A 13,111-nucleotide genomic window follows, 5' to 3' on the forward strand; every position below is an offset into this window, starting at 1 on the left:
CCCGTCTGATTACACTCACCTCAAAAGTCAACTTGTTTTTCGACCATTTTCACTTGTTTCTAGCTCATTTCTACTTGATTTCATGAGTAAATGTTTGGTTTTTGTTTCCAGAATATGTGGCGCACAGTGCTGTGAAAATGGGCGGATTCCTCGCAAAGATTTATCCTGAGTAATTACCACAATAAAAAATGACAGCGACTAATTTACACGTCAAAATGATTCTATGCGAATGTGCAGCAGCTTGTGTGTTCTTTTTTTCTATCAGCATCATTTTTAACTTAACGGCAGACTCTTCACTCACAACATTGATTTTCTTTTTTTTGGTTTGTTTTTAAATGACCGCGTGGTGTGTGGAATTGCTGATGTCTTTGTATGGGCCGAAATTCGGAGGGGTTCTCAAAGTCGACGCGTCAAACGTTGTCGCTTTGCCCAAAAACTCCCAAATGGAACATCATTCGTGAGAAGAGCACTGCGGGGACTTCATTTCCTTTTCGTTAATATTTGTTATGGAGGATTTTAGAGGCCTTTGAAAAGCTCGTTCCATGTTTATTGAATTTGGGAGGGTGGGGGAATTCCACAAAAATGGCAGCAAATCGTTACCATGCTAACTTTAAGAAAGACATAGCACTAAGTTTGGATTTAGTGCATCCATTAAAAGGTTTAAAGGGATGAAAGTGACATGAATTCATTGATGGTTGTTTTACATGCCTGCATAAACACAACTGTGAAAATTTGAAAATCGGCAGCCGTTCGTGCGGATGTGACCGGCGGTCTTCTGCGTTGTGTCGGTTTGAAGAATGACCTTTTTGGAGACGATCTCCTTTTATTCTGACAGAATAAACAACAGCGGTAGCCGTTTTTACTTTCCTTTCCGTAACAAGGAACAAAGCAACAACAATGGCGACCGTGGAACAGTGTCTTCTAGAACAAACGGACCGAGGTGACCAGATGATACGTTTAATTATGCTGCAAAGTCGATCGAGGAGGCGGCGGCGTCGGTGCTACGTGGAACCGGGAGGAACGCTGATTACATCATCACAGCACGTGACTAAAACGGACCAATCCCGAGAGATGATCTCCGCGGCATTCTACGCGCAGCAACAATTTGTTGCCGTGTGCGCGTCAAGCCACGCAGAGGGGCAGGGCCGCGCGGGCCAATTCGTCGGTCACGTGACGTCATGCGGGCGTCGTCGCGGGAGTCTAAAGAGGCCTTTAGTCATCAACCCATTTGCAGCTCCGTCTACGTGATCCTTGTAAGCTCTTTATGAGCGTTTTGAACGCAGCAAAATACATTTGAATATGTATTCAAGATCTACGAGGCAGGGTATTGAACACGGACCCAATAGCAATTTTGACATACACTACAATATATTACATTACCAGGACGTGATCATTAATTACATTCAAGGTTAAGATCGTTAATAATTCCGGACTATTCTATCCCTCTGAAAGCACGAGGGAGCAGAGAGGCAGCAGGGAGTGATTCAAAGGATGTGAATGAATGCTGCTCCATTCAGCTGCGGCTGAAAAGGTTTTCATCATCAACCCGTCATCTCCAAGGACTCCCACAGCTGACGGAGACCTTCCAGTCGACACTCGCAATTAACGCGACTCCTTTCAGCTCTCGTCAGAAACATTTCTTACACGCAAGGTATATATGGTCCCAACTCTCAAAGCAATGCAAGAGTTAAAGCGACAGTAGGGAACATATGCAGCACATATGCGTCAAATGTAATTCACTTTTAATCCACTGTGCTAAAAATAATGTCAAAGTGCAAAACACATTTTGGCAGCTATGATAATTACAATTGCTAATGGAAGTAGCCCCCATATTTACGATTGGCTACTTGCGGATCACCAATTGGCAGGTTTGTTTGAGGGGGAAGAAGCCATCTCCCGCATGCATTCGGCCTCTATAGTTTTTAGGACTTCTAAGGCATATTCTTTGGCTAATCATTGTGTTGCTCACATTTTTAGGGAACCCTGCTCAAGCTCAACTTCCTCTCTGACAGCTGATAGTGATCTCTGAGCTGGATTCTTGCGCCGGTACTGAAGCATGAAATATGCAGCGGCTTTGACATACGACTTTGACACACAGCTTACGAAAGTGCATCCGAATCTCCTGTGAGATTCGGATGCAGCGCTGACAGCGCACAAGTTAGATCTTTATTACGGCCACATTTGCTACCGCCGCCTCCGCTGATCCGATTTTTTTATGTTTCCGATATTTCTGACCGGTGGCGGAGTATGTAGTTACATCCACAGACAAAATCCATGCTGAGTGTAGAAGCTATAATAATACTTCAAATAAACAGCTGTGAAGTCACGATGGTTCAGTTAACCCCAGGGGACGAGACCCGCCACAAAAACAAGTAACACGATGCTGTAAATATGCCACAAACTATGATTCCAAAACACTATATATATCTTTTAAAACTTCTTACAACTAGAGCTGTTACGATTAATCGAGTACCCGACAAGTAGTCGCTCATCAAATTAATTGACAACTATTTTGAATATCGATTCATCATTTAGAGCCATTTTTACCTTATAATCGTCCAAATCCTCTGATGTCAGCCTCTCAACAGTTTTTTTGTATAGTCCTTCATAAAAGCTGACCGATTATCTTTTGTTTCATCACAAAAAAAAAAGACCCTGGGACCTGCACTCTCCTATTGCAAAGTCGTGACTCACTTTTATAGAAGTTAAGATCAATACAGAATTGTTTTTTTTTGTTTGTTGCAAAAACTAGCCTCTGAAAACATGTCCAGTAAATTATATTTTAAATGGCATTTCAAACAAGTTTTCTGTACTTCCAAAGGGACATTGCTTGCCATGACGTCTGCCAGCCGAAGGCTGAGCCGCACTGTATTTGTTTACAGAGTGAACTAGTAGTGGCCAGAGAACAAGGAAGTAACATCTATTTTCCCCTTCCGTGTGGGAACTTAGAAGGCCTCTGTACTGTACCAAAAAAAAATGAGAATGGGAATTCATGTAACTTTTTTTATTCACTGTCCGCGACCCACACAAAATGGGTCCGAGACCCAATTTTGGGTCCCGACCCACCAGTTGAGAACCTCTGACATACAGGATGTAATGATAGTGACAGTAATGATATTGCACATCATTATCATGTATATTATTTAATTCCTTTACCCAAAGAGAATCGATAAGGAATCTGATCCATAAGCAGAATCAATATTTGAATCCGAATTGCTCAGCGCTTTTGTACCTATCGTTGTTTCGCCCGTTATTTGAAGTACAAGTGTTGTTACTTTTTTTTTTCTTTCTTTCTTTCTTTTCCTTTGTGTAGTGAACATGGGGTTCTTTTGTTTACTTTAGTGGCACGTTTCCGTGGCTTCGTCCATCAGTTTTCTACTGTTACCTTATTTGTCCCTTCAAGCTTTTGTCCTTGATGTTTTTCGCGTGCACTTTGTATTTCATCGAACTCTGTTGACTCGCTCAACCTTTGTTGTGCACTTCGGGGTTCAATATCGTCCGCCTCAACATGGCCTTTCGTGGCATTGTCATCATTCCTATTGGCAATAACTACAGTAGTTCCAAAGAAATCAAAGGCAGACCAGCGTGTGTTTGACTTTGGTGTCGTTGTACTCTGCGCGTGAAACTGATCGAAGGAAGTCTATTGTCATGCACTTAATGAGTGCTTTGAATCAGGAAATGAGCAAATGTTCAACAATCGCAGTCCTCGTGTTGCTTCCAGGGAAATGATGGGAGACGGCAGAGACACTTAGCTGGAGATGTGCTTTCCCGTACAGCCGCAAAATCTCTACTTTTTAATGTGGTTCAACCAAACCAGTTTCACTCGTATAAAGACTTCAGGTAAGCTGTCAAAAATAGACGATGAAACTTCAGGATGAATTGAAAAGATGTAAAAATGTGTCCTATGTGGGCCCTAAAAACACTTGCGTTCGAAAAAGTCAGGTCCATCACTGTGCGATGAGGGCGGCTTATTAAATATGCATCTGTCTAAAAAAAAAAAAAAAAAAAGCCAACAAAGCATTATGGGAATGCTGAGGCACTATATGCATTATAGTGCAGACACTGCTTAACCACAGCTTGAAAGGAAAATGCATTAAGGTATTTTTCCCCTGGACTGAGTCGGTCTGTTTTTATTCACATCTTACCGCACGAGTCAAGTGAGGTAATGAGGAGAAAATGTTCATAAAATACATGCACACTGCTAGAAATCCAACAAATTGAGTGGGAAACAGCTGCTATAAACTCTAATGTAATATATATATTTAATCCCATGCAGTTGCTTTTTACTATGTTTGAGTGATATTTCACCAACGGGCAATATCAATGATTTTCCAACTCTTTTACACAACATTGGCTGCCAACTCGAGGGCTTATTATATCGTCGCTACTTTAAAGCTAGCGAACGACATGGAAAAAAAAAAACCTCCTCAAGCATTGAAAACAGCTTGTCACTCCTTTGAACGTGTCACTCAAGTGTTCAACAAGACACAATTGGAAAGACTGAAAAGAAGGAGTTGAAAACTAGTCAAAAGACATTCAAGCACTCACCTTCCACATTTTCTCCACTCGGGACAACTTCCGTGCGTTCATTTTGGCGGCGAGCGTCACAACAAGACGGAGCGCGAGAGAGTGGCGAGTGATGAGGATGCAAAGTGAGAGAGAGAGAGAGAGAGAGAGAGAGAGAGAGTGATGCTGAATAACGACCTGGTGGTGAAGTAGACACACCTCAGCCCTGAGGGGGAATAATCCCCGTCATCGTCAGCGGGAGCCCGGCAATCTCGTACATTAAATTCGAGTGAGCCCAATAGCTCCCCGCCGCCGCCGCATCCACAACTCAACTGCCACAGCAGCTTCACGTTTGCAAAGCCACCATTATTGGGATAATGGATATATCACCAAACACTCCTAAACCAAGTAGTGCAATAATTTATGTGTGTCCAGTCAAAAAGAAGAAAAAACTGTACTCACACAAAACTAGTGAGAAAGTTATCCCTTGCAATTTCTGCTTAAGTGGGGTACACAACACTATAAGAATTTAGCAGAGGGCAGATTGTCAGATGTCTCAAGAAGATTATCCCGAATGATTATCCTGTGGTGTGGAGTCAGTCATTTTTCTTCCCCGATCTGCACGGATTGTCGGTGGAGGTATGAGTTACGTGTGCAGCGCGTCGTGTTGGTCATCTTGAGTAGACGACAGACCAGCGGTGGGAGTTAGTCACACGCAAATTAGCCACTCCGTATCTGTACTTAGCGATCACATCGTTTGTCATGGTCCCAAACCGGTCTCTGCAAAGTCTAATACTTTATTTTCCTCTCTATTAAACGCATAACCGACGTGAAACTTAGTTCATGTTCGACCAGATATACAGTACGTCGGCTAGCCACGCTGATGCTAACGTAACTAGCATAGTTGTAGTCATGGATGAAGTTAGATGCCGTAGCCGTTTGTGAGTTGTGTTCAACCTGTTCAATCGGTCGAATGTCAAATCCTTCTGTGTGCGATCAACACAAAGTTGGACCGGGCCTCGGACGCTGTGATTGTGACGTTTAACAGAACGACGGCTAATTAGGAAAGGACCCGAAGACACAAATAGCGGAGCGACGTGTTGTGTTGACTGTGTGTATAGAATGTGCCTCACAAGTTATTTACACACACATGCTGATGTTTCCCTGGTTATGCGTGGGGTATCTCACATTTCAAAAATCGGTTAAGATGTTAAAAATGTGTCGGTGGCATCTGACGCCGACAGGCTAATCCTTGAAACACAAGCTCTCCACAGAGAGAACAATCAGCAGTGAAGCTTTTACGTGCACCGTCAGCTCCATCTCGCTGCTGTTCGGCAAAGATCAACACTACACGCAGCTGCTCAGACACGACACCCCGCATCGGTGTTTGTTTTGCACACAGCAAGAGGCTGGCGCTCAATCAGCTGGAGTGTCAAGCGGTTAAACGGACGACGGCAAAGTTGGAGTGAAGCAAACAAACCCCAAAAAGGAGTCCCAGTCCGTCTGCGCCTCTGAGGCCTCAAATGTGACGGTGCTGACGGGAGTCGCTCAGTGACTAGCTTCTGTCGCTTGTCAATCAATAAATGAAGGTGGGAAAATTGCTCCCAGCTCCAAAATAAATCACTTCTTACAAACGGAGTGACAACTTATTAGCTGATGTCTATTCTCTTCCACTAGCGGATCATTACCTGAAATCAAAGGGGACACTTCATGGAAAAGTGACTTTTTTTAAGGGCTCGTACACCAATAGTTGCGCCTCTGTAGCGTCTGCCCACACATCAAGTGAAATTAAAAAACGAAATGACTCCATTAACAAGCGATGCATGTTTCAATAACATTCAACAATATTTCCAGTACAATTCAGGACAAGTTGACCAGCAGTTTAAAACTACATTTGAAAAAAGGTCTACAGTCCTTCCCCATTTATTTGTGATTCGCTTCTCGCAATTTATCTATTTTAAGGTTTGGAACGTATTCTCCAATACTTTTTGAAAAAGTCATCTATTCTCTCACTTAGTCAGCCCTGTCGAAAATAAAAATATTGCTTTGATGCCATCTCGTGGCATTTTCATGCCAAGGAACTATATGTGAGGGGAGGAGCTACATTTGCACAGGCCATAGCGCGGTCTAATAGAAAAGTATTGCTTTGACGCCATCTTGTGCCATCTACAGACAATGAGAAACCTTTTTAGAGGAACTAAAACGTTGCCAAACTACCTCCACAGAAACATGGCCGGGCACAACGTTGTGGTGCGAGCGCACGTCAGGGTTGAATGCGAATCGACACGAAAAATGTCTCATCCACATCATGCAAAATCAACTTCAATAATGTCTAGGACGCGGGACATTATTGTCAACTCCTTGACAACATTCTGCTGGTCTCTACACTTTAAATCATCAGAGAGACTTTCTGCTCCCGGTGGATGCTGCTGTTTTGGTTAGCGATGAAGTTGGGCTCAGCAGAGACTTTGTTATGGAAATGGTCCCAATATGGAAAAGTGACTTGAAAAGTAAACAACCAAGTAAGTCTTTTGTGATCCGACTATTTGTGTGAGCAAGTCGTTATGAACTGTACCTGACTAACGTAACAGTGGGGCTAATTTACATGATGACCAAGTTTCTCTGACCACCCATGACTACAGTATTAAGACACCCGCTAACTGTTTTAACCTGTAAAAAAAACCATTTGAATCGTGTCAAGACATTTAATGCTGTGCAAGGAACATGTGGAAAGACTCCCAAAACTGTTCTATGTTCCTCAGTAGGTGCTGCTGTTTTGGCGAGCAATAGAGTTTAGGGTGTCTTTTTTTTTTTTTTTCCTGACGTGAAAAAGGAAGCATCGATTTGAGGGAAGGCTTAATTTGTGCTAAGTGGATGAGACACCTAGCAACAAATTGGGGCCTCCATTAGAGGAAAGAACGTATTTTGAAGATAAGGATAGTTGATATAATTGCAGTTGCCCAGGCTTCATTCTAATTACACTGTTGTCTAATTAGAATGCAGTCTGGGCCCGATTCCGAGGGCCCCGGGTGGATTCGATTGACATGGCAACACATAGGCTGCAATCGGATTGCACAGTAAATCTAACATCCACATTCACATACTGGAGGCAGTGCCGCCAAGAGAAACGCTACGAGATGAAGAGAATCGACTTTGGAAATCAACTAATACAATTGCAGGGAACAAATTGGAGTCGTAAATGTACATCAGTGCTTCTGCTAGAGTTTAGGCCAGCAGAGGTTTTGTTGGTGGGTGTGGACTTTGTTCTATTTCTGACAGTGGAGTGTCATTTAAATGCCTCCCTCACTCCCACTTGTGCGTCGCCGAGCTGCACGTAAACAGCGTCTGTCGACAGCTGTGGACTAAATTAACGTTTAAGCGGCTCAAGGAGTTAGCGTCATCATGTTTACAGGTCAGTGTCAAAATCAAATCCAGCGAGGCTAAGGCGGACAAACTTTCTTCAGAGAGTCGGAGACATTCTTGCAAACACGCACAAAACAAAATCTACATTCCCATCATGCACCAACCAATATGGCGAGCGGGTGAACATCAATCATCACGCTTGGGCTTTTCCGTCTTTGTCGGGGGGGAGAATTTGACAGGCTGCCAACTCCGGAACAGTCAATCGCTCAATATTGCGAACCCCCACTGCACCTCCCTCCATACACTTCTAAACCCAAGAATCGTTACCAGCTTCCCCAATCGCTATTGTGCGCCGTGTGAGCTCTACACGCTCAACTTCACCGCAAGCTAGCCATCGACTCCCGGCTCAGGAAAAGCAATCTTGCAGCTCTCCCGTTTCCGAGTCTCTGCAGTGCCGAATGTCACCCCGAATCCTCGTCGAGCCATGAGGAGTGCCGTGAGATGGCGAAGATGCACATCCTGGATCAGCGCAGCCGTGCTGGGAGCGCACAGGAAGGCGCAACACCGAGTCGTGACAAAAAGAGAATCAAACGAGCAGCGGGTATCCGCAAATCCGACAACATTTTCCGTTTCAACGTTACTCGTTTGTTCTACCCGGCTGCTTTCCGGCAACGAGGCGGGAACTTACCTTCGTGGCCGCCGGAACGCAGCTACAACATGAGACGACAGCGCTCAGCAAAGGCCTGGAAAGGACGCAACGAGGAGAGCTTATTTATCGGAGGACTGAAGCAGCCAGTGACAGAGCAAGACGTGGAATCTCGTCAACTAACACCTGGAGAAGGCGTTTCTTCGCAACCTGACAAATTCACACCGTCTGCTTCTGTTTCCTTCTGTCGTGGATATTTATTTAACGACAGCAACGACGCGTGCACATCCGACACAAGTTGATGTTCCTATGTGACATAATGCAATGCTTTTTTTCCTATTTTGACGAGGCATAAGGGCTACATACAGGCACAACATTGTTGGGAATACTGTAAATTCTTCCGACTTCCCAGTATGTCTACTCGAGTGCGACCCTGCCCACTAGCTACATTCGTAAGTTTACACCCTGTGCCCATCATCCATCCTCGCGAGGGTCTTTCTACCTAGCTACCCATCAGTCAACCTCAATGTCTATTTAACAACCTACCTGCCTTCGTACTAACCAACGAGCAGGTTCCCTGCGACCCTGTCTCCGAGACTCTCCACTTTTTGTCCTACCAGCCATTGTAACTGTCCACCTACCTACCTAAGCGGACAGGAAATCTTCTTACAAATCTACCTGTCTAGCTACCAGTCTTTCACCTTAGTCTACCTTCCCACATACTTCTCTACGAGTCAGTGTACCCACCAACCACAAAAGAGTTCTCCTTCCACTCACACTTTCATGAAATGAATTGAAATGAACGTGTTGCATTCAGGTGTTGCATCCCTCGGGAATTCAGGACGACCTTGTACACTTGGAGGGTGTGTGTCGCCCGCCGCATTGCTTCTGCCAAGTGGCGCGCGTGTGTGTGTGTGTGTGTGTGTGTGTGCGTGCGCCGGTGAAATGAGGGCGGCTGCTTTTGTGTGTGTGGCAGAGCCGTGTCGCCGCTGTATCATGGCGGGGTCGATAAGAGAATGTGCCCATGTGACACAACAGATTAGTCGTGCCGAGCTCAGCCAAGAAAAAGACAGCGAGAGGACTCGGGAGGAATGGCTGCTCGCTTCTGCTGCTCTAATTTGGGCTGTCAAAAATATTGTTGAAATTCCCCCGCACTTGCTTTAAAGTTCTGCTTTCATTATTAATAATTATTCTCCGGATGGCTCTCTTTGATAAAGAATGTTCTTTTAAACACAATGTTTTCACCTTGAAGAGAGTGGAAAATGAGAATTCCATTTTAGGCAGAGGCAGCAAAGGGAATGCTTGAGTGCAAAAGTATATTTGGCACGGAGCTGCCGACAAGAACCAACATTTGACAGGCTCTAATAACGCGAGGCTATTGATCAGGTTTTCTCTGCACACAAAAATGTGTTGATGTTGCTGGGTTCCCCGCTTGTCGAGCCAAAGCCAACAGGTAAGCAGAGCTGCATTGACTTTTTTTTTTTTTTTTTGTATTCACAGATTAGTGTTAGATTCTGATAAATATTCGGATATTCTGGTACATCATTGCTCTGCGAAGACGCAGTGGCGGGTATTGGTGTTTGGCGATGTGTCCATTGGCACCGCTGCGGCGCCAATGTTTTTGAGCATGACTGCACAGGGGATGAAGTCCAGTTGCTCGCTTGTATTGCAAGACAAGAAATGAGGTGTGGAAAGCTTGCTACATTTCTCAATCCTTGGGTTATTTTAACGAAAGCATGCCACAGACACCTGGGACCGGTGTGAAAGAAACTCACATCTGGTAAATAATGCAATCGCCAGCGAGGAGGATGTGAATGCCATCAACAAGGATTTTTTTATTTTTTTAACTACATGAATAATTAATCAGCACAACTACCGATGGCAGCGATGTGAAGATGATGTAAAATGGCAGCCGAGGATCCCGTTTCACAGGCTCTTCAGAACGCCTTCTTTTCAGCGACAATTAATATTCATTGTCATGCGGCATAATTATGCAGGAAAGGACGAGGAAGCGGACAGGAGTGCCGATGTGCAGCTGACAGGAGTGACAGTGCAGATAAACGTGCTTTTAGCATCGCTTTGAAGTTGTATGCGGAGGGGGTGCGTGACCTGTTGCTACGCCCCCATGGGAACAGAGGAAGGGTACCGACTAATTCTGTCCGCCGTGACACACCAGTGCTGTCAGCGGGAGTCAGATTGATCACTTTTCTTGAAATGAAAACAATCCCATCGAGCTCGTCACAGCGGACGCGAGCAGACGGAGGCGAGGCTGCGTCATCTCCAGATGGCAGCCAGAACCGCTAGGGCGTGTGTGCGCGCGCACACGTGTGTGTGCTGCCAGCTTCCAGCCTCGCCCTCTCCACCTTTGCAACCATGGCAACGCCGAGCACCAGGTCCTGCCGAGGATGCTGCACTACTGTTCTGAGGTGGGGGCGGGGCTCTGTCCTTTTAACTACCTTCATAGATGTTCGTCTTCTGTTTATGTCGGGCCACAATCTTTGACTAAAGTCATTTTCTGAACTGCTTTCATCTGACGACGTACTAAACGTCGCGATAGCAGGCGTGGCCCTGCACATCGATGAAATCGACGTTTTTGTGAGTGAGACTAAAATATATCAAGACATTTGTCGGAATGAAATTTGCTTGCACGGCGCAACTGTAAGTTGTGTCAAGTGCTAATTAAAGGTTGAATTCAGAGCGAGTCTGGCTGTTTGTTTGTTTTTTTTATTACTCCTGCAGAAAAGTGTGCTTCATTGGGTAAACCTTTATATAGATTAGAATGCTGAAATTGCTGAATTCAAATGGCCCTTGAGTCATACAATTTGTAATTCAAGCAAGAGCGCCCCTCCGCAGAGCAGAAACCATTGTCCGTGGAGACGTCAACACATCGCTGACCTCTTCTCAACAAGCTAAATGCTTCATTTTTAGATTGGTGGAAGAAGCCAACATGCATCGAATGTGCCGCCTGAGCAGACACTAATGCTTCATTTGTTCCTTCTGAGCTCCAAAATCCTCCAGGATGAAACATTTTAGTGGGCACGGAATTTGATAGTAGCGTGAAATTTCAACAAGTTCAATTAAAGGAAGGCACTTGATGGCCTCCAGCTATGAGAAGATAACCTGGCAGATGTGGCGAGCACCAGCAACTGTTTCCCTCGGTGTTTATCCTGCGAGATGAAAGCTGCGTCATCCTCTGGGACAATATCGCACGCCCTCACTGCATTAGAAGTCACATTTCCAGACTATCTTAAATGGCAATGAGGCAGTATTGGAGCCTTAAGGGAAGCCTGTGGGGATGAAGCCATCATTCCTGACACTCAAATAAGCTTCTGTTGTCGTTGCTTTGGAGAGATTACAAGTTACAAGTTTGGATTTTGCACACGCCAAAGATAATCCAGTGCAACAGCGGTATCAAAATGTCTGCTTTGAATTAGATCGCAATACATGGCCATAGATGACTACTATGCATCGTGAAGAATTTCTCTTGCATTAGAGGACAACAATGGATTAGAGTGCACTTGCGCGAGTATAATTTCGGCAACTCAAAAGCTTTGACCAAAAAAAAAAAAAAAAAGAAAATGGAATGAACTTTGTGAACTTATTTTTGCACTTGGATGGCAGCAACATTTTATTTACACATTTACTTTTCAATTGCTAATATACAAATAATTGGGTCTCTAGAGTACCTGCCCACCCATCAAGTGTGAAGAGTGTGCGGACATGGAAAGGTGAACATTTCCTGCTCGGGAAGTAGTCTCAAAGTTTCCACCGGTCTACAAAAACTCGCTAGATTTGTTGCTGGTTGTCTTTTTTAACCGTCACTAGATTGGTCTTAAAAGTCTTGAAAAGTTATACAAACGCTTATACAAGGAAAAGCCGTTTATTGACATGTATTTATTGTTCTGGACCCACCTGCAAAAGGGTGAAAACAACTTCAACTGTGCACATACGCAAAAACTACGCGCAGTAAATCAAAATGGCGTCGGCCATAAACCGAGGCGAAAAATCATGAAGTATTTGGTATTTTTTGGAAGTAAGTGTGACGTGGCAGCAGTTGCAGCTCTTGTCGGAATAAGGTCGTATCAGATTCTAAGATTCGTTCTGATTCGAGCCTGAAAATTCTGATTCGATGAATCACCAATCGAGTCACCGCCGATTCGTGCGCAGCTTGAAAAAAAATACAGTACGTATTGTCGTGTATGTGTACTGTAAACGCATGTGCCTTAAAGAGGCGGGGCCTAGTGGTGTCTGCCTGTGTCACTCTGTGCCGTTTTCGCCACGATCAAAAACTCAGGAAAAAAATAAATGGTGAAAAACAGTAGGTAGGAAAAAGTCACGGTAGTCACGGTAGTCACGGTAACGAAAGGTACTCAACATTTGCGAAAGACAGCGTGGCCCCGCCCCCGAAAAAAACCAAGCGATTTGAACCAGAGCATGATCAGTTGAGGTCAAGTGTGCTGTAATTCTTCATCGTTTGTGCATTTTGACGGAAGAATGTCAAAAACAATTGATTGAGACACGTGGGAACTGTTTCAAGTTGTGGGGGGGAAACATGCACATCTCCTCTCCTTCAAAAAAAAAACAAACCCCAAAACA

At 44.5% G+C, this 13,111-nt stretch overlaps 1 protein-coding gene across 6 annotated transcripts in view; it reads right to left on the reverse strand.

The window, feature by feature from the left end:
- The window catches only part of dpp6b (dipeptidyl-peptidase 6b), an 87,993-nt gene that overhangs the window by 40,404 nt on the left and 34,478 nt on the right, over positions 1–13,111 (reverse strand). Inside the window, exon 1 of one of the 6 annotated variants that reach the window (XM_061797258.1) lies at positions 4,549–4,631. The exons of the other annotated variants lie outside the window; for them this stretch is intronic. Coding sequence (XP_061653242.1) covers positions 4,549–4,590 — 42 coding nt within the window. The 5' untranslated portion in view covers positions 4,591–4,631. Of the gene's footprint in view, positions 1–4,548; positions 4,632–13,111 lie in introns of those variants that run through there. 6 annotated transcript variants of the gene reach the window in all.

This window comes from Phyllopteryx taeniolatus, chromosome 14 (assembly GCF_024500385.1).
Source record: "Phyllopteryx taeniolatus isolate TA_2022b chromosome 14, UOR_Ptae_1.2, whole genome shotgun sequence".
Taxonomy (NCBI): Eukaryota; Metazoa; Chordata; class Actinopteri; order Syngnathiformes; family Syngnathidae; genus Phyllopteryx; species Phyllopteryx taeniolatus.